Genomic DNA, 26791 nt, shown 5'->3' on the forward strand with positions numbered 1-26791 from the left:
TTTGCAACAGATCATCTTTGTTCTGCTCTTTGCTCACAAACCACCGAATGACTTGCCTTTAAAGGACCTTTCATGGAATACAGGCCGTTCTACTTATTTTTGATTAAACAAATCAAAAGCACTCATTCTGGGAATACTGGTTCATCAAGCAAGCCAGCAGTATGGAGACAACTGTGGCTTTCGTGAAATATCAGTTGGGCTGGCCTCAAATGCACCACTTGTTTGCTACACTTTGTCTTGTTGCCTTCGTCTACAAATTAACTATCTTGCTCGCCCAAAGAAGAGATGCATTTCAAAGAATTGAAGCTTTTCCAGGACCACCGGCACACTGGCTTTTTGGACATGCAAAAGAGGTAATTTTGCGTAAAGAGTACTTTTATTTTTAATACTTCAGTACATTTATTTATATTTATGGACTAAAATGTTGAATGAAAGACTTGAACTTGTAATTAAGTATTATTTTAACAATGTGTTTTTTCTTGTACTGTACATTAGAGACACACAGTTGGTAAGCTTCACAGTTCAAGTGATAACATTGTCCTCTTCAGGCTACAGCATACAAAGGTTTGGTTAAGCTTAACCTTTGTTTTAGGTTTTAATCTTTTCTTTCAGTTTCAGCAGAATGGGGAAGACTTGGACAAGCTTGTGAAATGGGGACAGCAGTACCCTTATGTTTTCCCATTGTGGTTTGGTCCCTTTCTTTGTTTGCTCAACATTCACCATCCAGATTATATGAAAATGATAATGGCAGGTATGTGAGCGATTATCTTTTATCTTTACTGAAATCATTCACCTTTGTATCAGTGCAGTCCAAAGGTCAACACAACAACATTTTTATTTGTTGGTTTCCTAACAGAGCCTAAAGATGATTTGATATATCATTTTATTGAGTCTTGGATGGGTAAGACTGCTTTACCTTTCATCTACAGTATATTTTGGTTTATTGCAGAGTGTAATCTTCTTTACTCACTGACACACATACTGTCTGTCTTTGTCTTCAGGTGAAGGCTTATTGGTGTCTAAAGGCCAGAAGTGGTTTCGCCACAGAAAGCTCTTGACCCCAGGTTTCCATCATAACGTTTTGAAACCATACATTAAACTGATGTCAGAGTCTGTTAAAACTATGCTGGTATGTAAATGGACATTTATTTGTATAAATAACAATTCATAATTAAAGCTGCAAGCAGTGATGACTGGGCCCTCGCACATTCGCGCGCGTTGGGGGCGCTGTGGGCATATAGATGTCTACAGGCCTGAGCTCTTATGAAGAATGTGAAATGTGTGGCTGACTGGACCATGTCCATTGCAGTCCTGACCTGTGTGCCAACTTTCAGGAGTTTTTTCGAGCCTCCCAAATTGGATTTACAACCATGGAGAACAATGTGTCGCCATGGCAACAGCATTCAATGAAAAAAACTCACAATTGGCATGTGAATGTCAGGGGTAAACGACCGCCACGGCGAGGGCGTTCCATGAATACTAGCGATTTTGATAATTTCTCATACTCAGGGTCTTTAATTGATACCGACCACATTTTAATTTGATGGGATTAAATCTGTAGGAGTTCGTTAAAATGCGGCGCTGCAGCTATTTGGTGTCAAAGTTGGCCGAGCTAATGAGTGTGTTGCTTCGGTATCATTCCCCCATCTCTAAAGTCATACATTAAGCCACTGATGTTACACATTTACTACATGTGTAGGTAATACAGCTAATCCATTGCAAATGATTAAAGTGTAATACAAAGTTGGTCTAACTAATGAGTGTGTTGGATGGAACATCTCCTGCAGAGATGTCACATCTGTTCTCTCACTGTTGCCAGGACAAATGGGAAAGTTATGCAAACACCAATGAGTCCTTTGAAGTGTTTGAACACGTGAGCCTTATGACACTAGACAGCATCTTGAAGTGTGCCTTCAGCTACAACAGCAACTGTCAGACCGAGGGGTTAGTCCATACAAACCTTTTACGGCCAATTCCAGGTCTATGTTCTCAGTTGTTTACAGCTTCTGCTGCCTGAATCATTCAGGAAATTAATCTTTTAATGTTTTTCTATGTTCTAATTTCAGTGCAACAAATGCATACATCCAAGCAGTGTATGAGATCAATAATTTGATTAGCCTGCGGTTCAGGTCGTTTCCATACCACAATGACCTCATTTTCTACCTCAGCCCACATGGCTACAGATACAGAAAAGCACGCAGGGTGGCTCACAGTCACACAGGTAAAATCTTCAAACATAGTTAGATTAATAACAATATGAAACGATTGCCAAAAATATCACTCATACTATATTTGATCAATTTGCTATATAGCTTCCTCTTACACTCAGCTTCAGGTATATATTAAGGCTGTGCACTGGCAAGGATCTGGCGATACGTTTCATGATACAGGGGTGACAATTCAATATATTGTGATGTATTGCGATACTGTAAGCAAGGCGATATATTGTGATTTTTTTAATCAAATGTAATAGTTTAAAGGACACACAACCACATGCAATCTCAGCAAAAAATCAGAACAGTGGGATCGGCATTTGCATGTATCTGTCCCTTTAACATCATAGCACTACTTTGCAAACAAAATAATGTATTGACTGAGTACATCTTTGCATGTAACTACTAAATATAAATACATACAGTGGTTTTAGTTTGATTATTCTGCAAATACTAATTACCCTTTCTCTTGTTGTAGAGGAAGTCATACGAAAGAGGAAAGAAGCACTAAAGGAGGAGAACGAGCTGGACCGCGTACAGGCCATGACAAAAGTGGACTTTCTGGACATCCTTCTCTTAGTGGGAGTATGTATTGTGATATCAGCTCCACTGGTAGAAAATGGCTAATGCCACAAAAGCAACAAGTACTCATTCAAAGTATTTATGGTGAATAATTAATATGCAAAGTGTATGCCTGATAATTCAACATGCTAATAGTATTACAAGTATTATTCACTTAGTTGCCTATACATTTCTGTTATTGATTTGTTAGATTGACAATGGTGGCTAACAACATCCATATTAAACTAGAAAACTGTGCTATGTTGCGCAACATTGTCAATTAAAACAGGACTATCAGCCACTTTTCGATCTCAGTGTCTCTCCCGTGCAGCAGCGAGAGAGCGACAGGGGGAGGGGGAGAAATATGCACAAATCTATTATATGTATTCCAATGCATGCTGCTCAGATTAATCCAAGCCTGTCTATTTGTTTTTCCCGCGAGAGGCACAGTCACGTTCTGAGCTGGTGTCGGTATAAGCAGAAGTCTGTTCCTAAAACAAGGAAAATAACAATGTTGCTCTAATTACCGACCAAATGTACCGATAAAATTACATTCACCATCTTTTTCTGAATGTTTCCAAACATCTTCTGTAATTCGGCAAACACATAATCCAGCAAAGAGCACGTGTTAAAGTATTATTTTAATTATATCCACCACTCTTCTTTTCTGACGTTGACAGAAGGGAAACGCAGTCCTGCGGGAGTGATATTCTTTTTACTAACACTACATCGATAGAAAATAGTGCTTTCTACAGTTACTGTGGTGTCTTCCTGACTTTAGCCGCTTTTCAACTTCTCACAGAACTTCATCTGAATGTATTATCATTTTGATTTGAAAGCCTCTCTGCAGTACCACTATGTGCCTGAATGGTTACTGGTGGGCTGGCGGGGGCGCTGTTTCACCAAAACACCAAAACACAAATATCAATAAGTGATACTGATAGAATTGTTATTAACATAATGTGGCTGTTTCTTGACCTAAACCAAGAGGTTAGCTGGTGTAGCAATGCAGGAAATGTGTTTTAAATTATAATTTATTTTTTATGGCACTGCCAAAGATTATGTATTTTTCTAAGATTGCTCCCGCATTTTAAAACTTAACCAGGCGCCCCAAGGTGAGGAGCATTGATCTTTCTTGCAAAGGAAACACAGAAGGCATCTGCTAATGTGCAGAAGCTTCCTCATGTTCAGCATATCAATAGGCCCTTGTACAAAGGCAACAGTCTGGCCTTTTTTCCCTCTTGTGTGGCACACTTGAGCAGCAGCCTGAAGGCAATAACTCAATTATTTGAATAATAAATAAATACTTATATATTAATATAATATTTCAAACTGTTCATTGGGCTGACCATTGGCACGTTTTAGAAAATATGAACTAAGTCATATCTATCCATTTCTGTTGTGCAAATATTTTCTCAATATGACACAACAAGTTCAAACAATAACACCTCTGTTACTCACGCACATCATGGTGAACCATTACTGCTTCCCACCCCATAATACATGTGTTGATGATTCCTTTCTGTCCAAACACACTTGAGTGCCAACCTCCACCTTTTAGCGTTGGAAAGGAGCACAGACATTAGCAATCTACGTGACTTCCAATAGGCCTACTAATTGTTATTGTCTTTTGTATTTGTATTTAAATAATACCCTTTTATTATTATTTTAAGGAAAGGCAAGGCTATTTTATTTATAAAGCATGTATTTATTTGTGTCTTTTATCTCAGGATGAGAAGCAGCAGGGGTCTGTCAGATAAAGATCTACGAGCAGAAGTGGACACCTTCATGTTTGCGGGCCATGACACAACAGCCAGTGCCATGTCTTTCATCATCTACTCTCTGGCCTGCCACCCAGAATACCAGAAGACGTGCAGGGATGAGATCATTCAAGCCCTGGATGGCAAGGACACCATTGAGTGGTAGGCTTAAATGTTGAAAACATTGCCCAATGCAAGTCAGTGCCACTGTGTGTCACCACAGCTGGATGAGGTGAGTTTAAGGCCGTCACCTGTTTGTGGTGAATATTGACAACTAACACGTGTCCGTCTCATCTTAAGGGAGGATCTCAGTAAAATTCCATACACTACAATGTTCATAAAAGAATCCCTCCGCCTTCACCCTCCTGTACCAGGAATAACAAGAGTCACCTACTAAACCCATGACCTTTTGTGATGGAAGGACTTTGCCGAAAGGTTTGTCGTTAAAGGTTCTTGGAAAGTTCATATAGACAAAACAGCATACTGTTGCATACATGATAACTTTTATCCCCTGTTGCATAAGATAATATTAACTCAGTTTTTTTTTTTTAAAGTTAAGGTTGCACAACATAATAACACATATTTTCTTCACTTATTTGTAGGTATGCGCGTCGGAACAAGTGTGTATGCCCTTCACAGGAATGCAACTGTCTGGGAAAACCCTGAAGTAAGTCAAGATGATCGTTCAGTCTTTGCAAGTGAAAGCTCGATTACATTTTCAGTTGACAAATTAAGAAAATGTGTGTTTTATGTCACACAGGTCTTTGACCCACTGCGTTTCCTACCGGAGAACGTTTCCAAGAGGCCACCTCATGCATTCGTGCCCTTCTCTGCTGGGCCAAGGTTTGTCTTGATCTGATACCTGACTGGCTCACTAAGAACGAGGCCTACAGCTACTCTCGGACTTCTACAGTACAATAGTCCTGCAGAAAGAACTCATTTGGGGAAGCGTATAATTCTACTTATCAGTTGCACACATTGCAAATATCACTTCATTTAGCAGATTGTGACAACACATGCCTCATCCACAGGGAAGAAAGAAAACACTGTGAGAGCCAGTTATGTGTATAAAGTCAAATAATATTGCCATCTGGTGTGTGTGTGTGTGTGTGTGTGTGTGTGTGTGTGTGTGTGTGTGTGGGCAATAAGTGTGGAAGAGGCCGACGATACAAAGTTCTCCAACATTTAGCGTTCAAACTTTTATCAGAAACCTCTAGACAATCTAAATTGGCTAATCATTTTATTTGAGTTTTGCTTCTTTTTCTTAAAGGTATATTTTCTGTGTTGAATGTGCGTGGAAACAACTTTATTATATTTTAATTGACCACACAAGCCGTACAACATCAAACCAGCCTGATAAGCAGACAAGTCATCCCGTCCTGAGTGAAATGAACTGCTCTTATGGCATGTTGCTGTCCTCTTATGATGTTGCTTAAAGGCATTTCATTTTTCACTCAGAAACTGCATTGGTCAAACCTTTGCCATGAACGAGCTGAAGGTGGCAACAGCCACGACACTGAAGAGATACCAGCTGATCGAGGACCCCACTCAAAAACCCAAGTTACTTCCTGGAGTGGTGCTTCGCTCAGTCAATGGCATCCACATCAAGATCAAACCTGTTGACCCACAATTATAAAGGGAAACCCGCCTGTTTGCTATCCTGCTCCAAAATGGTGGAACGACCTCCCCACTGATGTCAGGTCAGCAGACAGTCGTCACACCTTCCTGTTTCGACTGCAAAAAAAAACACTGTTCTTTGTATGTTGCACTTATATCGGTTTGGCTTATTTGTAGCTAATAGTTGAATTCATATTCTGTATGTTGCACTTTCATTTGAAGCTGTTGTTGTGCACTTACAGGATTTCACCTATTTGCACTTATTGTACAGCTAGATGAACTGTAATGGAATAACTGGAGAAACGCTATACACCTGGATAAATGGATTACTCCGTTAAGGGAACATTTTCTAAAATCTTTCCATACTTTTACACTGACAAAGAATCACAGGCAATGAAATGAATGCTAACAATGTTTTGGGGGAAATTATTTGCTAAAATGGAATTTGCATTTGTATTTTTAGAACAATTGTCTCACACTGGAACAGTTTTAATAAAACTATTTTGCACTTTGTATTTGAAAAAGGAATCAGATCTATATGTAGGACATTTGTACCAAATCAGTTTAGAATAAATAAATAAAAATGGAAATTTGTAAATGCACTTTTTTTCATGTTCACAAAAAAGCTAATGTGAACTTTCACACTATTCTTTTAGTGTTGAAAGTTCAATTACATAACATTTTTTAAAACGGTAACTAAAGTTCACGACCTTTGTGTAGATTTACTTTTGCCTGGCATTCAAGTTATTGGTCTGTACCACATTAACTCATTTGAATCAGGTCAAGGTGCTCCTGACGCAGAATAAAGTCTAAGACTGTACATTTTGCAACAGGTCATCTTTGTTCTGCTCTTTGCTCATAAACCACCGAATGACTTGCCTTTAAAGGACCTTTCATGGAATACAGGCCGTTCATATCGGAGCAGATGCAATGCAACACTACTGAATCACAGCAGAAAACACAGCAGAGTTGAGTCAAAAGTAATTCATTTTTTATTTACAGTCATATGATTACAAAATCCACACTCCTACAAGGACAAAAAGTCACCAGCACAGTTTGTAAAAGTGAAACACCTCGTTTTTGTTGATCTCCGTTTTCCAACCTCTCAATAAGATCTCATGAAATGGCCCTCTGATCTTTCTGCGTGTTCCCTCAACTCAACCTGCCTTTCTAGCCCCTTTGTTTAATAGCAATATTGATACGTTTTTGGCCTAATGCCGCCACAACAACTTGGCCTTGTGGTTGCGATGCATACCATATACAGTGATCACATTGTCCTGCGTGTGATTATGTTCGAGGACGATTGCTGCAGGTCACTTCCCCCCCCCCGCCCTCTCCCTTCAGTCCCTGTCACCTCTCTGTGGTTTACCTTTAAAAGCAAAAATGCCCCCAAAAGAGTAACGATACCATTTCATGGGACCTTGGAGTACACTCTGCATAAACCAATGACATAGCGTTCCACCAGTTTGACTTGGCTAACTATGATTTGATCTGCTACTGTGCAAAGGCAGTTCCTATGTCTCAAGTCAGTTAAGGGTGAAATGCACTGTACTCTGTTGCATGTGGAAGATATTAACTACATGGCCATTAAAACATATTAAAATTATTTTATGTTTGCAGCAAAGTTGGAATTTGTTACTGTAATTAACATTAATTAATTAATTGTTAATTACTGTAACAATTATACTATATTCTGTTCCTACTTAACAAATGGCCAACAAAGCATTTAAAACTCATCCTGGAAAATGTCAAATATTATCAGCATACTGTTTGGCCAGGGCACATGGCTTTAATCTGCAGAAAGGATCCAAATGAACAACAAGAAGCTAGCAGCACCACTTTTCATGGGATGCCAAATATAGATTTTGACCACGGTTAAGGTTCGTACAACGGGCCATAAACGATGGTACCTGCAAGTCTGCGGCCAAACCTCACTGAAAACTCTGACCATTGTCACCATCTTGTGGCTTGTTGGACAAATACAAGACACTTCAGTAGACTTAATATTGATCTAATACATGTAATGGAATTGTTTCACATTATATCATTAGGTTTTCAAAATAAAAAGCAGCCCTGTGTTTTGATAGAAACTGACTTCATGTCTGGATAATGTAACTTTCACAGTAAAATATTTGATATAAAAGTACTTTTCTCCATTTTTTTTAAACAGCAATATCAAAACACTGAAGGAGTGAAAAAAAATATTGAAACGCGTTTAGTAGAAAACAAATCCAACTTTACACCCTAAACATGACTCATCATATCCATGTAGCCTCTCACTCACAGACCAACAAGTGTAACTGCCACTCTGACACTCAAATGTCAAGTCTTGTAAATGTACGTTAATTGCGTTATCAATCAACAAGCGTCTGCCGTCTTCTGGCCAACTTATTAACTGCTGACGTAGTAATGTACAGTAGATGACATCTTGTGACAGACCACAAGGAAATTGTGTGGAGTCTTTTTGTGATGACGAGGAGTAACACAACGAATAAAAAAAGAAGATTGAGAAGTGAATGACTCCACCTCAGCCAGGTCACAGTCCCTGATGCATCTGCTGGTAACCTGAGAGTCAGCAGCTTTAAGAATCGGGTTAGATGAGTAGTGAAGGGGTGGGTTTCTTGCCCGGCCAAGCTTCTTTGGCATACTTCTTTTTGCGTGGCTCGTTGTGGGTCTCTGGTAGGTAAGGGGCTGTGACAGGCGTGGGGTTGAGTGTGACAGGAGGCTGGTGAGCCTCTGGGGCCAGGTCCACCTCTGGTGCTGGATTGGGGAAGGGCAGAGGAAGCCCTCCCTGCATAGCAGCACCTCCTGGAGCACCTGTTGGCAGGTTCTCATGACTGGTGGGAGGCAAGTCCCCATAGAGACCACCGCCCAAGCTGTAGCTGTGGATGCGCTTTGAAGTCAGGTCATCAAGACCCAGAGTGTTGTGGCCCTCTGACCTGCGTTTCTGCAGCGGAGATGACAAAGTATTAACTTCACAAGTCATTAGTGATGGGATAGAATACGTTTTATGAAACTTTGGGATTACTTTTCTATTAGTGTCGTAAAAGATTTGAAGCTTCGGGGCTTCAAACACAGCAAACACAGTAACATGTGGTGGCTTGTAAGACTTATAGCTTTATTACTTTTGATAAAGCTTATAGTTAGTTAGGGCTGGCTCAGGCTTGCCTTGGACCAGCCCCTGGTTATGCTGCTATATGCTAAGACCGCCGGAGGACCTACACCGCTCTCCTCTTCTCCCTCGCCATCTGTATGCATTCATAAATGCTTGTTACCAACTCAGCTTTTTGTGTCTCTCGTGGTGCAGGTTGCCACGTGTAATGGTTGCGTGTGGTTCATGGCTGCTCCTTTGGTCCTGCTTGACGGTCACTAAAGATCCATCTTTTCCATCTACGTTAACATTATCATTGTTGTCATATGGATTGTCTATGTTGTCATTTTATTTGTGCCTGTTTATTCTGTACACATGACATCGACTGCATGATTCCTCTTCAGTCGCTCACCCTGAGGTTTCTTCCATACTTAGGATTATGTCTTTCTAGCGTACATCACCATTTTTTTCAATTACTCTCCTCTCTTCTTATCCCACTAATGTGTCAATCACAAAGTTTAGCTGTAAAACTGAATGAAGCCATAATTAAAATACCAGTAACGTTTGAAGCTTTGGACGTCACGTGGTGTTGCTCATTGCTCAAGATGAGAAATCCTTTACTAGTCCCACAATGGGGAGATTTAAATAATTGGATTGTGATTGGATTTGACAAAACCAAAGCTTACCTTGATGGGGATGACAGCAGTCTGCACCATGTTTCTAAACCGTCCCACCGAGGGGTCTATATCTTCTGTAAGTATTTAAAAGACAAGTGTTAACATTTATTGGAAAGCATTTCTTCTCTTAAAAAGTAGAAATGCACACATCTGATCAGTGCTACATCAGGAGGCTGCTCACAGCAAGACCCTTCCATTCTAATTCATCAAAACTGTCAGTAAAAGTCTTCGCTGAGGTCAAAAATAAAATCCTCTAAACTAATTTACTTCTCAGTTACATGCCATTAAACATCCAAACAAGAATCTTAAAATAATTTACAAAATGGCAATTTAATTTAATAAAAAATAATAGTTTGGTTTGGCATTGTGAGTAAAAAACAAAGAGTTGTTTAAAGTTAGTATGAGAAATATTTTGTGTTTACTTCAATACCGCATTCAATTTGAGTCGTACCTGGGTTAATGATGGAGTCATCCTCATTGAAGGTAACTCTGGAGTTCCTCCGTTTCCTCTTAGGTCGCTGGATTTCCAGATTACCTTCCTCAATGGTCAGTAGGGAGATGCGCTTGTTGTGAGCTGTGTTGAACTCCGTCAGGTTCTGGCAGGATGCAGAAAGAAAAATTAATACTTGTATAATGTAAAATAATATATATATATATATATATATATATATATATATATATATATATATATATATATATATATATATATATATACACATATATATATACACACACACACACCAGACTGAGCGGGTTAATAAGAGCATCATAAACTAAGGGAAAAGATAACAACTTGTTAATAATAGGCATAAACAGTTCATATAATCACTCGATTTAATGTTTATGTTATGTTCAGCCATTTTGGAAAGTGCATCTTGCTTTAATACCACTCATACAAACAAGAGAATTCAAACAAAATATTACACTTCATAAAGATATCAGAAGAAATAACTGAAAAGGCAACCAATGTTATGATTAAGACACAAGATGGAGCCATTTTCTTTCTCCTTTATGTAGTTCATGTTTGAGAATATTATTATCGAGAAACTAAATGTACCTCTAGCTCCGTCTCTTCCTCTGGAAGCCCAAGCAGTCCTTTCAGCTCTTCGTCCTCTCCCGTCTTACTGTCTCCTGTTCCAGCACTACCTTGGGTTTGGGGTTTCTCTCTGATAGTGTACGTCCTTGTTGAGGCCCCAAAGGATATTGTAGAGTCTATGGGAACTTGTTGAGGCTTGTGTGCCTCCAGACGGATGTGTCCGAGGAAAGTACCGTGTGCTAAAAGGGTGACAATCAAATAAAGAAGTTTGCACACGTTAAAACTGATTATTCATAGTTTTCGAATGGTTCCATTATAAAGTGTGATTGTGAATGATGTCTTACTGCTGTTGAGGTCTATGAGAAAGACCCTTTTCAGGTGTTTATGGTAGATCAGGGCAGCGTGGACACGCGAGCATGACTGATGGTCGATGGTGAAGTCACACCAGTCGGGGTTCCTCCCGAATAAGTAGTACTTCTTTTCATCTATGATCAGTTTCTACAGGGAGAGACAGTTTCAGTGAATCATTGTCATTCAAACAACTGCCCAAAAATGTCTGTTAACAGTCTACAATGTTTCTGTGCCTCTGAGTCATAACTTAACAGTGTTGCTTGCCACTGAAAAGCTTAAATATCAGGGCTGATGCTGCTCTTGCACCATTTGAAGCCATGCAGTCATAGAAAGTGCCAAAGTGTTCAACACGTCTGTGACAAAGTGGACTGTCAGGCTTGTATCTGGTGCATTCAACTAACTTACATCACACAACATGATGCATTACATGCTTTTCCAATGAAGCTGATGACCTAAAGTCCTAAGTTACCTCCATCAGTTTGTCTCCCTTCATCACGTCTAGGTGCAGCCCCTGGGGCGGTTTGCCTGCCCTGAAACAAAACCGATGATGAAAATGTTAAACATGTACACAGTCTACATTCTGGGCATTTGTGTAAAGTTGATCATTACGAGCCTTTCTCTTGTCATGCTGAAAGGTTTATTAAAACGAGTGCTTGGACCTGTGCATTCAGCTCATGGAAACGTTAACGTTATAGCGGTCGTCATGTATGCAATGCTATCACATGCCAAGACAAAAGCTGGGAAATGTTAAAATGTGATAGCTTTATCAATGAACGCCATCTGCTCAAAACGGGCAATCTTAAAACAAAACATATGCAGCAACTTGTTGAAAAAAGAAGAAGAGAAGAGACAACCAACGCCATTTATGCCAGCGTTAATTGGTTAGCTTGCTAGCTAGCTAGCATGGTTGCTAAAGTTAGCTACAGTGCCTACAAGCTTCTCTCTTTGTAAAAGGTCAGTTCTATAAATGAGGGAAGGCTGATTTGCTCATTTGCATCTGTTATTCCATTACAAACAAACAGTTACAACTTTAGCATGTGCATTTGCTCACCATGTTGGACAATCAAAAGGGGGAGCACTCTCTTTGATTATTTTAGTCGCCATCTTGCCTCATCCTCTCATAGCCGACATGCATGTTGGGAAACCGTCACTTTGGGCAACTGGGAGTTGTAGTCTTACAACTCAAACACGTTACATCCAAATAAGACCATCACATATTTAATCAAATCTATAATGTACACTTTAAAATGAAATTCAGTAAAGTTATTATGATCATATTCGCACTGTGCTAACATCAAGTGAGGGACAGTCCGAATACAAGTCCAAATTTAAGTTAAGCACACACACACACACACACACACACACACACACACACACACACACACACACACACACACACACACACACGTGTACATTTTGACACATTTCCTTATAAAGATAAATATTCGAGAGTATCTTGGTCTATTTTCTTTATCTGACAGAAAATCAGAGTTCCTCTTTCACAACTTCACAGTTTGAACAAGCATAATACTTATTTACTTCTTCCGCCTGTAAATGCAAGCATTGTGCAAACAGCTTTGGTTACTTCCTCATTCATTTTTGTGGTTTTTGTTTGAGAAAGCACCCTCCTATTATGCTTCAATTGTCATTTGCTTGCCTTCATTTTTGATCGCAGCACACTGAGGCAGCAGTGATGGCAGAAACGACTGCTTTTTCACTTCAACAATTCATTGCTTCTTTGGACAACTCTTGTCTGCCAAAGATTCTACAAGTTTGCTCTGGAGTGTATTTCCAAGGTAGGCATCTGATTGTTTAATTCATTGTGCACTGAGACTGTGAGGGTAGATGAGGACAAAGCCAAAGAGATAGGAGATTATATCTACTGCATGCATTTATTTCTACACAGTACACATATTTCCTTCTTTTCTCAACACCAAATCAGATGTTTTTGTAGCTAAATAAGACAGAGAGCATTTGTTTTAGTTGGTTATTTATGCTTGATATATCTGATCATTGTTGAATGGTATTCTTGTTATTTAGTCCCTTCTGTGCTCTGTTTCTCACTTCACGTTTCAGGGTCTATATACGAACTTTCTGGGAGTGAAGTGAGCTTTTCCACTGGGGATCTAATAAAGGTCATTGGCATTGAGCTCCTATCAGTTTGCTGTGAAGACATCAGCAACAATAAGATCTTTGAGCTGCCTATCAACCACACAGGTTGGTCTGAGCTATAGATAAGAAACAGAACAGCTCACCTTTTTCTCGTAGTTGACCAATGACACTTGTTGCTCTTTCTCAGGTTTGTTCAAAGTTGTTCCGGATGAGAGACCATACAGTTCAGTCGAGGAGATGGTGAGCATGAGGCCTGTGGGCCTGGAATCCTGCCTTCCCTTCACTTTCATCTGCTGCTCCAAGATAACCATTGACAACTTCACACTGGGGGCAAAGAGAGCTTTGAGAGTGCTCTCCATTGAGCGGCATGAGGGTGAGGAGGATCAGGTGCGCTGCCATATTCAAGGACAAGAGGAATCCTCTGCAGAAGTGTGTATACCACTTTCTTCCCAAGGGGAGTTCAGAGAGTGTGAAAGCGAGGAGCGCTTTACTGTGCAGGAGATCATGTCCTCGCCCTGCCTGCGTAGTCAAAGGTTTCGCTTCATCAACACCACCAAGTATGAACGGCCCGTTGTCCTCAGCCCAATATACCAGGTCAAAGCCATCATGAACTGTGAGAAAAACTTACTTTTTCATTTTTATTTGAAAAGAATTAAATGTGCATGTGCTATACATAATGGTTATTATTTTCACTTATTTTTTATTTTATTAGAATTTCAGTACAGAACAAATAAATGTAAAATGTAAGTTTTTATTTACTCTTTACTCTTACTTTACTTAAGTATTTAATTTAAATATAATTTTTAGTGATTTTCCTTTTGTGTTTCCATTTTATGCTACTTTACTGTACGCCTCACTACATCTGAGAGGCACATATTGTTACCACTACATTTATCAGGTTATAGTTAGTAGTTATGTACAGATTAAGATTTTGCAAAGCCAATCATGATCTGATGAAATATGATGCATGTTGAAAGATAACTTTAAATAGTAGTAGTTAAAATGACCAGCATCAATGCATCAGTGATTAGTAATATAATATACTATGTTATAATATGCACTCACCATGTATCGTCTGCATAATGAGTACTTTTACTTTCAGTACATTTTGTTGGTGATAATAATGCTGTGCTTTTACTGAAGTAAGACTTTGAATGTGGGCGTATTTTACTTTTACTTCTAGTAAATGTTCTGAATGCATCTTCCATCACTGGTAAAACACACTGTACTTCATCAAGTGCCTCTACTACCTTTTCTAACATTATTTCTCTTTTACAGTGAGGAAGAACGTGCTGAAGTTTCCCTCCAGTTTAGAGGTGGATGTGGTCGATGTCACTGAGTTGTGTAAGGATGTGAATTTTGTGACCCCGCTCAGTCTGACGGACGTCCTTTCCCAGCCAGTTGAATCCTTCCCTGCTGTAGTGGAAATTTTGGAAGTCCCTGAGACGTGCTCTCTGTTCAAGTGCAGCTGGCTGCCAGAATTTAGCAAGAGCAGCCACCTTATCTTCCACAAGATAAGTAACTCAGCCATGATTTTATTATCCAGCTTGAAGAGTCGAAAGGCACAACAGTACTTCCTGGTTGCTCAGCAATATGGTGGACGTTTTCGGAGGCGGCCAAGAGAGTTTAATTCAGTGTATGAGCTGCACGTTGCTTCAATCCAGGCCCCGGGGCTGAAGGTCAGTGTAACAAGGAACTGTGAGGAGGTTGAGGAGGAGGGCCTGCCTGCCCTCAGTGTGGGCGAACAGCTGGAAGTTGTTCGCTGGGAAACGATAGAGTTGCCTTGTGAAAGCAACAAGGGACAGAAGCGGTCCGTTGAGGCTCTTCTGTGTCGGCTTCTCCAAGAGCATGATGATGGGGATGATGATGATGATGATGATGAAGATGAGGTAAAGCAGGAGGATGAGAGAGAGGAGATTTTTCTGCCTCTGTACATGCAGGGTCACTTTGTGGAGGTGCTCAGTGATAACAAGAAGTACAGACTTAAGGACTTGGGTAAGGAGTTGAGTTTGCCCCTGGATGTTAAAGTGGTGAGCCGGGATACTGAACTTGAGAATGATCCACTAGTTGGGTTTGCATGTCTCAGAATAGAGGGGGCCATGTTAGAGCCCACCATCCAGGCAAGCTTTGCACACAGGCCAGACCGCTGTTTCGAGATCCCAGCCCAGTGGCTCTCGATGTCTGTCTGTTTTACCAAAGACCCCCTGCCATGGTCCAGCAGCAAGCCACCTAAGTGCCATGTGGACAGAGTTACCGAGGTGACAGACTTGTTCTTTTATGAATTTCACAAACAAGGGAGCACAGATGCCGCTCCTCCACCTCGACCACCGAAGCGAGATCTGCGATCATCAAAGCCTTCCAAAAAATCATCAAAACCTCCGAAGCAGTCATCCAAACAGCAACCCGACAAAAGCATCCCAACCAAGGGGTTAGCCGATTTGACTTTGAACAGCAAACGAAGGCCCCCAGCTCCCCCACCTCCAGTAAGTATGGCTTTATTTCTTTACTTATTTTAGTTCTTTATCTGTGCAAATGATTAGAATAAAATAAATAACATAAGAAAATGCACAGGTGGGATGTGACGTGACGTGAAGCAGAACAGCTGTTCAATATAACTAGACCCTTATATGTACTGGAAATTACAGATCTGGTGTGACGTCAGTGGATCTGACCCCTATTTACAAGAAACTGTTTAAGAGAATGAGAAGTGGATTGTGAACTTGAAATACAGAAGTACCTATCTCAACTTTATCGTAGTTTATTAACTCCAGAGTTTGAAATTATGGGGCAGCTAGAGTTAGTGAGCTTCCAGACAATTTTCCTGTAAATGGAGTCTGCTTTTATATGTGCTGGCACATACTATAATTATTTCAGGATAAATAGAGTAATACATGGGAAACCTTTCATGCATGTGAGCTATTTATTTGTGGTCGAGCTGTCGCTTTTAGCATGTGTCTCAACTTATTCTATGAAATCCAGCACTACTTCTGTCTTAGACACATTCTTTATCACAATGTGGCTCTAGAAACATCCCACTATGCAAACACAAACACTTTTTGTGTGCAATGAAGCTGAATGTTTTACTGTACTTCCTCTTATTGTGCAGGATATCTCCAATGATCAACCTCCACCAACCGTACCCCGAAAGCACTCAGTGGATGAAAGGCCGACAGGTAGCGCTCTGCCAAACGCTTACGTGCAAAGAAACGACTTGAAAAATAAAGGTGAAGCTCTATTTGCCTACTCTATCACGTTCAGTAGTTTTTCAGCCATACTGGCAACACTTAAAGAATATTTCTGATGTTATTCTATACTTTTCATTATTATAAACAAATCCTACAGAAAGACCAACACCAACAATACTTTATAACTTGTCCTCTGTCTGTGCCACTTACCCCCATTCCCAAAGCTCTATGTCAGGAAGTAGTACGCTATATTAAATCAATTTATTTTATCTTGTATATTCATTGGATATGCTAACAGGAGGAAAATGATTAAATATTGTGAAAATATAGAATATTACTGATTGATAAATACTCTGTATCCCTCTTTTCCCCCAGTGCATCTGTGTGAAGTCGAAGCAAATGATGACAGCGACGACGACTATGAAACTGTGGATGATAGTTTTGTAACGGTAATAAAGAACGCACAAGCGAATGTCGGATTTTACTAAAATAACAGAGAAATAGCACATATGAGAACTGAATGTAAGAGTGACTCAGGAAAATGTCACATAGCAGCTTTTAAGCTCTTCTATTTTATATTGTATGCAAATGTAACGAGGCAAAGAGGTACAGTATATTGTGAGACTCAGGCCGAGCAACCTGTCCATTAAATCCTAAATATTGTGTTCAAACTTAACATGTGATTTCATTTCATACTTAAAATTAATTGGTTTGACAAAAGGTTAGATATTTCAGTTAAATTATTCAACTATAAACTCCAGACAGTTTACTGCATCTGTGAGGACCTTTGAGATAATTTGCAAGATTTATGACACACCACGGGGCTTTTGGAGACGAGTGATTTTAATTGGTTGCCCTGTTGTTTTAATTCTACTGCTGTGCACGTTTGGCAAAGGCACTGGCACTCATTCAGTTTCGTGGACACTTTGTTCAGCAAATATTTGCCCACACAATATCCTCCAGTGTCTCTCAACACATAACCTGCTTCTAATGTGGTCAGCGAAACTCTTTCATTCCTTGTCCATTACTTATTACGCTCAAACCACTTCAAGGTTGTTAGAGGCTGTAGCTGTGTCACACACTTTGTACTAATATAACTAGACCCTTATATGTACTGGAAATTACAGATCTGGTGTGACGTCAGTGGATCTGACCCCTATTTACAAGAAACTGTTTAAGAGAATGAGAAGTGGATTGTGAACTTGAAATACAGAAGTACCTATCTCAACTTTATCGTAGTTTATTAACTCCAGAGTTTGAAATTATGGGGCAGCTAGAGTTAGTGAGCTTCCAGACAATTTTCCTGTAAATGGAGTCTGCTTTTATATGTGCTGGCACATACTATAATTATTTCAGGATAAATAGAGTAATACATGGGAAACCTTTCATGCATGTGAGCTATTTATTTGTGGTCGAGCTGTCGCTTTTAGCATGTGTCTCAACTTATTCTATGAAATCCAACACTACTTCTGTCTTAGACACATTCTTTATCACAATGTGGCTCTCGAAACATCCCACTATGCAAACACAAACACTTTTTGTGTGCAATGAAGCTGAATGTTTTACTGTACTTCCTCTTATTGTGCAGGATATCTCCAATGATCAACCTCCACCAATCGTACCCCGAAAGCACTCAGTGGATGAAAGGCCGACAGGTAGCGCTCTGCCAAACGCTTACGTGCAAAGAAACGACTTGAAAAATAAAGGTGAAGCTCTATTTGCATACTCTATCACGTTCAGTAGTTTTTCAGCCATACTGGCAACACTTAAAGAATATTTCTGATGTTATTCTATACTTTTCATTATTGTAAACAAATCCTACAGAAAGACCAACACCAACAATACTTTATAACTTGTCCTCTGTCTGTGCCACTTACCCCCATTCCCAAAGCTCTATGTCAGGAAGTAGTACGCTATATTAAATCAATTTATTTTATCTTGTATATTCATTGGATATGCTAACAGGAGGAAAATTATTAAATATTGTGAAAATATAGAATATTACTGATTGATAAATACTCTGTATCCCTCTTTTCCCCCAGTGCATCTGTGTGAAGTCGAAGCAAATGATGACAGCGACCACGACTATGAAACTGTGGATGATAGTTTTGTAACGGTAATAAAGAACGCATAAGCGAATGTCGGATTTTACTAAAATAACAGAGAAATAGCACATATGAGAACTGAATGTAAGAGTGACTCAGGAAAATGTCACATAGCATCTTTTAAGCTCTTCTATTTTATATTGTATGCAAATGTAACGAGGCAAAGAGGTACAGTATATTGTGAGACTCAGGCCGAGCAACCTGTCCATTAAATCCTAAATATTGTGTTCAAACTTAACATGTGATTTCATTTCATACTTAAAATTAATTGGTTTGACAAAAGGTTAGATATTTCAGTTAAATATTCAACTATAAACTCCAGACAGTTTACTGCATCTGTGAGGACCTTTGAGATAATTTGCAAGATTTATAACACACCACGGGGCTTTTGGTGACGAGTGATTTTAATTGGTTGCCCTGTTGTTTTAATTCTACTGCTGTGCACGTTTGGCAAAGGCACTGGCACTCATTCAGTTTCGTGGACACTTTGTTCAGCAAATATTTGCCCACACAATATCCTCCAGTGTCTCTCAACACATAACCTGCTTCTAATGTGGTCAGCGAAACTCTTTCATTCCTTGTCCATTACTTATTACGCTCAAACCACTTCAAGGTTGTTAGAGGCTGTAGCTGTGTCACACACTTTGTACTACTCTTATAGTATTTATTGTTGTTGTTTTTTATATGATACTGAACCTTTGTACTTTTTGTTCAAACTTGTCAACAAATCGTTGAAATCAAACTGTATGGGAGTTTTGGGAGCTGTAGCTTGTCATTGTGTATAAATAGTTTTAATATGCAATACTTTGCCATTACTCTATATATAGTCTTTAGTCTGGTCTAATATAACACCAGTTTAATTAATGCCTTGGCTAATAAATGCATATTTACAAGCTTCACAGAGGTAATAATGATATATATTTTATTATACATGCATTTAATGTATATGGCAGCCTCCTACATGCAAACTAAACTGTACACGCAAACTCTCGACAGAAACGGTTCAGACCCGTCTCTGCTGCGAGCTGTCGGTCTTAACCACAGACCACAGACGCTCTCCCAGCAAACAGACAAGGGCCACACATTGCATCGAATCCTGTTTTGTTACTTAAGGTTGGTTTTGACTCACTGCTGAAAATAATAAAAAAATATAGAATTGAATTGTGTACCATGTATATTTATTTTAAATTACAAACATCCTGGAGTTTCATTTGGTACTAAAAGATATGTCTTGATAAGTGGCTTCAGAATCCACTCACACCCATTTGGTTTATTTGAATTTAGTTAAGACCTGTTTACTGTGAGAACCAGTTGAACCTTATAGACAGATGTTTTTGTTCCACATGTCTGCACAGCCAGACTTGACATAATCAAGTATGGACAAAGTGGGTAGATGCTAAATCCAGTTTGTTCCGTCACAGCTAAATACACATGTAAATAAAGTCTCTGTATTTTACATTTCTTAAATAAATTGCTTGTTTTTCGTGGAATTGTGTGTTGATGTCTTAAATTCAGGTTTATTGTAACAAACTAGGGGAAAAGTAAAAGAAAAACTGTACAGACATTAAGTAAGGAAAATATCATAAAAGTGTAATATCATTAAGAAATAAAAGAGTTCCTTGTTTGTACATTTTTTATATTTTAATTTTGGCAAAAGTAAGTTACACAGACAAAAAAAAGAAAATTGGAGTACTTGTGTTCCAAATCTTTAAAATTACAAAATGTTTTACAATGGAAAGGTGGGAAATACAGAACAACAACATTAACTGCCAACAACAGCAGTCTCAAAAGCAACACCTTTGGGACTTGCAAAGTAGCAGAAGCAACTTCAGGAATACAGGATGTGTCACCAAACCTAAACCATGTTCTTTACCAACACCGACCACAGTCCCTTAACAGAGACGCATTCACACGATGTCACTCAGATCTGCGACATTGAACAGAGAACTTGTGACTTAGTGGATAGCTTTGAGTGCTATATTAAAGGACATATCAGGTTAAACTCAAAGAACTGATGCCCACAGCTGAAGGAGTCTAATCATCACTGTCTGTGGATTTGTAGTGATCTTCGTCGATGGTGGAAAAGATGTGACCTTCGTTGCTTAGGAATTCCACTGCTTGCCTGTTTGAGCACAAAGAGAAACATGAATATTTTTTAAAGCCCTTTATTTTTATTTTTATTTTTCTCTGGACTGTAATGCTTCACAAGAGATTTAAAAAAACAAAACACTTTTGACATAAAATAGTATAAAATCTTTCTCATATTCAATTTAACGCAAATAGTTCAAATGAAGTATAAAATAGAGGCATATTTGGGAAAGCAAAAAGTTAAGATAAAAAGACAAGAAAATAAAAAACTAATAAAAGTTAAATTGTTCTATTTGAAAGGTTTGACAGAAAAACCGAGTTATCCTTTTACAACATGAATAAAGGAACTTCTCTTACTTTATGACAATCATACTAATGGAATTGAGTCTCTGCTTCAGGTCCTGGATGCTGATGCCCTGCGGTTCTGGGCAGCCTCTTATCAAACTCAGCACCTTGAGATGAACAAAGACACGTTAAAAACACACTTACTTTAATTATGACTGCAGCACATTACTGTTTTGCATTCTACAATTATAATATTAATATATCATTTATGCTCACCTGATTCTGGTTTGCGCTTAACCCATTGGTGGTCATGTCGTTAGCACCTGCATAGCTTCCTCCCGTGCTTCCCGTGTCTGGTCGAGAAAGTGACGCAACCTTACTGTTCACTCCTCCACCGACACCCGGCTGAAACAGAAACCAAACTAAATTGCGTCAACATATTTCCTGGTGACAGCACGAAGAACATCCCAAAGATAGATTGAAGATATATATTTAGAAATGTGACATGAACAAATGAGATTCCTTTAATGCCCTTCAGGGGAAAAACATACAGTATACTCGCCTCAGATACTAGTGGTCCAACAAGCATCCTTTTAATTAAGAAATGGGTGACATCAAGGCGACTACGTCCATATTTTATACAGTCTATGGTTTGCAACAAGCAACAACAAAGACTGCTGAGGTTTATTGCTTAGGATTTCTCACCTGGGTCTGAGGTTTGCTGAGTATCAGGTGCGCTTGGACAACTTCCAGCATATGTGAGGTGATTTCATTCATGTCCTCCAGGGGCCTGACACTGAATGCCACGACAGATCTGTGATTCTGAGACGGGAAGACAAAGATTGCCACTCTCACTCAATTTTAAAAAAGGCTGAATCCACAGACGAACTGCTATTGCATAAACTAGAAAAACATTATCAAAACATAAAACTGCTCATGAAACAAGCTTCTCTCCCAGTCAGTTAAATATTACATGGTCACCTGGCCTCTCAATTGATCAAAAAGCCTACGTTCCCATTTGTTTCTGGGTACTTTGGAGAGGATGTTAGGACTGTAGACTCACCTGAAAGGAGCGCATATTGCCGGAGACTTTGACATACGTGCCTGGAGGCAGGACAGTGCTGTCCACACTGGGGTCCTTTACAAAAAATTAAAAAACAGTGTTGTTAAAAGGACTACATTTGTGTAGTTTAGCAAACAAGGATATGCTAAAGCTTCGGAACAAGGAAGAAAACAGTAATGTTCAGTTTTTCAACACAACAATGTTAAATTAGTGCAGATTTGTGGCTAAAAGGAGTGGGATTACTACCACAGCAGCAATTAACATTTGGTCTGAGACTTTATTTTAAATTCTTAATTCAGAATTGCGGATTAAGTGCCTCTATTCTTGCTTAATTCGCTGTTGTTATTGTACGTTTATGTATATTCCAGTTTATATGTATGTGACCTCATGCACAGTGGTGTTTGTGAGTCAGCACTTATGCATCTGTGATGGTAAGTGTTACACTGAAGATCCTTCAGGTTTATAATTAAGATGAGAAGTGAAACTCAACGTTGCATCCAAAAATGATACAACTCTTAGAATGGTCAAAGAGCCTCAGTTGAACCGGAAACCACCATCATGGCCTTCTTGGTATTGGTGTTATTCATCATGCGTTTAGATTTTACGGACAAATGATTCATGGTACTGAGAATAAAACAAACAGCACTGACCTCTGTGTCGACCCACTGCTTCACATCCATGGGAGCACCTGTCATGTCGTCAACCTTGTACTGGATGTTGGTCATGGATTTGTCTGTGCTCCTGATGATACCCACAATGGTAACCTATGACACAGAACATGAACCGTGAGATCAAGAAGCTTAAATGGCTACATTGCCATTACAGGGGTGTATCAATATGTTCAATATAACTAGACCCTTATATGTAATGGAAATTACAGATCTGGTGTGACGTCAGTGGATCTGACCCCTATTTACAAGAAACTGTTTAAGAGAATGAGAAGTGGATTGTGAACTTGAAATACAGAAGTACCTATCTCAACTTTATCGTAGTTTATTAACTCCAGAGTTTGAAATTATGGGGCAGCTAGAGTTAGTGACCTTCCACACAATTTTCCTGTAAATGGAGTCTGCTTTTATATGTGCTGGCACATACTATAATTATTTTAGGATAAATAGAGTAATACATGGGAAACCTTTCATGCATTTGAGCTATTTATTTGTGGTCGAGCTGTCGCTTTTAGCATGTGTCTCAACTTATTCTACGAAACCCAGCACTACTTCTGTCTTAGACACATTCTTTCAGTTAAATTATTCAACTATAAACTCCAGACAGTTTACTGCATCTGTGAGGACCTTTGAGATAATTTGCAAGATTTATAATTATTTTATATTATTGTAGAGCAGGGGTCAATAACAGGCGGTCCGAGTCCGGACCCACACGCCGACCTATCCGGACCCGGACCTATAATCAATAAATTATTAAGGGATTTTCAATTTTGACGGGGCGCTTCTATTTTAACCGGCGCAGCTTTTTTCGTTTTTACGGCACTGGTTTAGCGGTTCAGGAAACTCACAGACCAATTGCATGCGAGTTAAGCCATCCCACGTGATGCTACTCGGCCAATCAAATCTGTGCATTCTAGGCGGCAAACATTGCGACTCTGAATACAGACAGATGAGAGGCGAGAGGCGAGTGACAGACGGAAAGAGGAGTTAGCGATCGAGAGAGAAGACGGAGAAAGGGAGAGAAACACAGACGAAGAGACGAGTGAGCGGCAGACAGGGAGAGAACAATAACTACTCATGGCGCTCTCCAAGAAGAGAAAAGTCAACAGAGCTTTCAACCCATTCATGTTCATCCTTCCCACTGGAGCACAACACCAGCGTCTCATATGCTCAGAGACCGTGGTGCTCATTAACAGTGGTGCTGTGAAACGCCACTATGAGGCAAAGCACAACGTTTTTGACCAAACATACCCACTAAAATCTGAACTGAGGGCACAGAAAATAAGTAGTCTCAGAGCTCAATGTGATTTTGATTTGTGACAAAATAAAGCAAACAGGCCACCTGTCAGCATCATCAGCCACAGAGAACAGTTTAACCCAGGATGTGCTAGTCTGGGTTAAACTGTTAAGATGTGTTGAGAATTATTTATTCTAACATTGGTTGAGAGTTAAATCAACATGTGAAACAGTTAAAGAAAAAGAGAAACTCAAGCTGCTGCTACACTTTATTTAATTTTTCTAAAATTAAGCACTTTTCAAAAAGCTATATTATTTATTTTCTCAATATTATTTTTAAATGCAGCCCGAGAAGAACATTATACATATCTACGGTATTATATATATATATATATTTCAATGTTAAGTGACAATAAATATTGTCTAAATGTTTTTAAATTGTACTTTCTTTATTAGATTTGACAGTCAGCTGTTGATGACGTGCAGACGTTGATACAGCTACTAGGCTGCTTCAATATATATCACACTAATTCATAACGCAAGTTAGACATTATGATGCTCAGGACCTTTGCTTGTGGAAATTTTCTCTAACTGGACCTCTTTGAATTTTAGTTGAATACCCCTGTTGTAGAGCATCATCTCTTGAGTTAGTACATGATGCAGGAAGCAAAAAAGGAGGAAAATGCCCATTATATTTTCTCAGAACCCATGATTTTGAAATTAAAATTGCTTGTTTTATCCAACAGTCCAAAACCCAAAGAAATTCAATTTATTATCAAATGACAAAAAAAGAAGTTTGGCATTTTAGCTTAAGGAATTACTGAAACAATGACATCAAGTATTGAAACAGTTGCAGATTCTGTCTCTCGACTCATTGATTAAATCAACTAATTATTTCAGCTCTACCGGAAACAATTTTGATACCGAATTAAATCATTAAAGTCATTTTACAAACAAGAATGCTGGACATTTGTCAGCTGTCAAACTGGGATTTGCTGTCCATTTCTTTTATACCATTATAAATTGGATCTCTTTGATCTTTGGACTAAAGTTTGGACAAAAAAGGCACTTTGAAAAACATCTAATAGGGCTCAGATAAATCGTGATAAGCATGTTCCACTATTATATTCAGTCATGTCCCCCTTTATAAGCCAAAATGTTTGATATCAGAAGAGAAATGACCAACTGGTAATTATAATAATTAATTTCAACACTAATGCATTGCACCATGAGACACTATTGACCGTTATCTTCATGCTGTGCCACCACACAGTCCCTGCTTTGCTTCTGCTTACCTGGGAAACTTCCACATCTCCTACTTTGAAGGCCTCATCGTCCTGGGAGGCAGACATCAACTGAGAGACTGTGCACGGGATTATCTGTGTGGCACGGGTTCTCTGCAAAACATACACACAGTCAGTGTTTCCATCAGTACACAGACGTGTGTGAACAAATGTGTAAATGGGAAAGAGGTTGACAGGTTGATAAACCCAGTGATAAAAGAAGTACTTAGATATTTTTGGTTAAGTGTGTAACAATACTACCTATATAAATATATAATATTTACTAAAACTTAAAAATAGTCATCTAAACAGAATGAGCCATTTCAGAACGATAGCCTAAACTGTATATTACTGGATTATAATGATAATTATATAATACTGGATTGATGCATTACTTTAATGTTGCAGCTGGTAAAAGTGGGGCTCATTTTAATTACTTTATGAACTGCTGAGTAGATTAATTTATATTAAATTATTAGTTGACCTTGTATTTTGTATTAATAATATAAATATCCAGAGTAACTGGTAACTAAAGCTTTACAATAAATGTACTAGAGTAATTAAATAACGTTAATTTACATTCCCCCACTGGATGAACCTAATCTATTTAGAATATAAATGTACAAATTAAGGGAGATGATGATGATGTTGTTTTGATTGGTATTCAGCATAACTGTGTTGCTTTATATCCGTTTCCAGTGAATTGTAGTGCAGACTTCAGTACAAACCCCTTTCTTTTCTCCTCCCTGGGATAGGGCAGGTGATGCAAAGCCTCCTGGAGACTGCGTGTAACCCCCGACCGTACTGGAGTCATTGTACCCTCCTGAAAAAGCAAAACAAAGTAGACACAGCTGAGATAGGGAGAGGTTTATACTTTCCATTTAATACAGTCGTTTTCACCAACTGACGTTACAACCAGAGACACAACAACAAAGCGGCAGTTAAGTAGTGAAGCTAACGTTAGCCTCAGCCAGACAACGTCAATAACCGACCTGACCACTTTACTAACAGTAACAGTGCGAACATTAAACTTACCCTGATTCCACATGTTGGCAAGTTGTATTTAAGTTAATAAAGTAATATCTGAAATATTATAAACACTGTGTAGCAGAGATAACAGGCGCACTCAGTTTCAGATTACTTCCTTGAGTAGTCCCGCGCGCTAAACTCAATATACAGCGCATGCGCGTAGCAGAAGTCCCGCGAAACCTACACATATGAGAACAGGGGATGTGTAGCCCTGATTTATGATTGTCAGACAGTTGTTTCTCACTGGATGTGTACAAATGTCACCATTGTAGCGGCTCTAACTCTCAACAATGGCCCTAACCACACATTTAGTGTCTAATTACAAGTGTGTTTGATATAACTTGTTGAGGAAGGCGGTATACTGCCTCGCAGAAAGGAATGCCTGAAAGGCAAAACACGGGGCATTAAATGTGCTCATCTACAAACCAAGG

At 39.1% G+C, this 26791-nt stretch overlaps 4 protein-coding genes and 1 non-coding gene across 5 annotated transcripts; 2 read left to right on the forward strand and 3 right to left on the reverse strand.

Annotated features, from left to right (window-relative positions):
- Positions 1 to 161: 161 nt before the first annotated feature.
- LOC115021683 (cytochrome P450 4B1-like) lies at positions 162 to 6212 on the forward strand. Its single transcript, XM_029452276.1, is given in 14 exon segments — positions 162 to 353; positions 613 to 751; positions 857 to 901; positions 1002 to 1129; positions 1820 to 1944; positions 2067 to 2221; positions 2692 to 2792; positions 3977 to 3996; positions 4520 to 4696; positions 4835 to 4919; positions 4921 to 4969; positions 5137 to 5201; positions 5295 to 5377; positions 5993 to 6212. Coding segments are annotated over 14 exon segments (1542 nt in total). The 3' UTR covers positions 6171 to 6212.
- Positions 6213 to 7120: 908 nt separating this feature from the next.
- Positions 7121 to 12569, reverse strand: ppp1r8b (protein phosphatase 1, regulatory subunit 8b). The gene is made up of 7 exons (XM_029450848.1): positions 12358 to 12569; positions 11776 to 11836; positions 11300 to 11453; positions 10977 to 11194; positions 10371 to 10515; positions 9929 to 9993; positions 7121 to 9098 (listed from the first exon to the last, which is right to left on the reverse strand). Exons 1-7 carry the CDS (start codon positions 12408 to 12410, stop codon positions 8745 to 8747), a joined length of 1050 nt encoding a protein of 349 aa, XP_029306708.1. The 5' UTR covers positions 12411 to 12569; the 3' UTR covers positions 7121 to 8744.
- On the reverse strand, positions 11532 to 11698 carry LOC115021905 (small Cajal body-specific RNA 1). The gene has a single exon (XR_003833775.1).
- A 390-nt stretch (positions 12570 to 12959) lies between the features above and the next one.
- Positions 12960 to 20164, forward strand: themis2 (thymocyte selection associated family member 2). The gene is made up of 8 exons (XM_029450844.1): positions 12960 to 13102; positions 13383 to 13523; positions 13606 to 14031; positions 14697 to 15901; positions 16525 to 16642; positions 16979 to 17052; positions 18192 to 18309; positions 18646 to 20164. Exons 1-8 carry the CDS (start codon positions 13000 to 13002, stop codon positions 18735 to 18737), a joined length of 2277 nt encoding a protein of 758 aa, XP_029306704.1. The 5' UTR covers positions 12960 to 12999; the 3' UTR covers positions 18738 to 20164.
- A 163-nt stretch (positions 20165 to 20327) lies between these two features.
- rpa2 (replication protein A2) lies at positions 20328 to 26524 on the reverse strand. Its single transcript, XM_029450849.1, has 9 exons — positions 26367 to 26524; positions 26060 to 26154; positions 25344 to 25445; positions 22795 to 22908; positions 22145 to 22219; positions 21787 to 21903; positions 21358 to 21486; positions 21154 to 21248; positions 20328 to 20830 (listed from the first exon to the last, which is right to left on the reverse strand). Exons 1-9 carry the CDS (start codon positions 26377 to 26379, stop codon positions 20743 to 20745), a joined length of 828 nt encoding a protein of 275 aa, XP_029306709.1. The 5' UTR covers positions 26380 to 26524; the 3' UTR covers positions 20328 to 20742.
- Positions 26525 to 26791: the final 267 nt, after the last annotated feature.

Source organism: Cottoperca gobio, chromosome 16 (assembly GCF_900634415.1).
Source record: "Cottoperca gobio chromosome 16, fCotGob3.1, whole genome shotgun sequence".
Lineage (NCBI taxonomy): Eukaryota > Metazoa > Chordata > Actinopteri > Perciformes > Bovichtidae > Cottoperca > Cottoperca gobio.

Coding starts and splice junctions, on each gene's coding strand:
- ppp1r8b (XM_029450848.1), bottom strand. CDS start 12,410: ATGGCGACTAAAATAATCAAAGAGAGTGCTCCCCCTTTTGATTGTCCA. Junction 11,195..11,299: donor TCTCATAGACCTCAACAGCA/GTAAGACATCAT, acceptor TCACCCTTTTAG/CACACGGTACTTTCCTCGGA. Junction 10,516..10,976: donor AGGAAGAGACGGAGCTAGAG/GTACATTTAGTT, acceptor GCATCCTGCCAG/AACCTGACGGAGTTCAACAC.
- themis2 (XM_029450844.1), top strand. CDS start 13,000: ATGGCAGAAACGACTGCTTTTTCACTTCAACAATTCATTGCTTCTTTG. Junction 16,643..16,978: donor AAACGACTTGAAAAATAAAG/GTGAAGCTCTAT, acceptor CTTTTCCCCCAG/TGCATCTGTGTGAAGTCGAA. Junction 18,310..18,645: donor AAACGACTTGAAAAATAAAG/GTGAAGCTCTAT, acceptor CTTTTCCCCCAG/TGCATCTGTGTGAAGTCGAA.
- rpa2 (XM_029450849.1), bottom strand. Junction 22,220..22,794: donor AGCAGTGGGTCGACACAGAG/GTCAGTGCTGTT, acceptor TTTTTTGTAAAG/GACCCCAGTGTGGACAGCAC. Junction 21,904..22,144: donor GCAATATGCGCTCCTTTCAG/GTGAGTCTACAG, acceptor TTCCCGTCTCAG/AATCACAGATCTGTCGTGGC.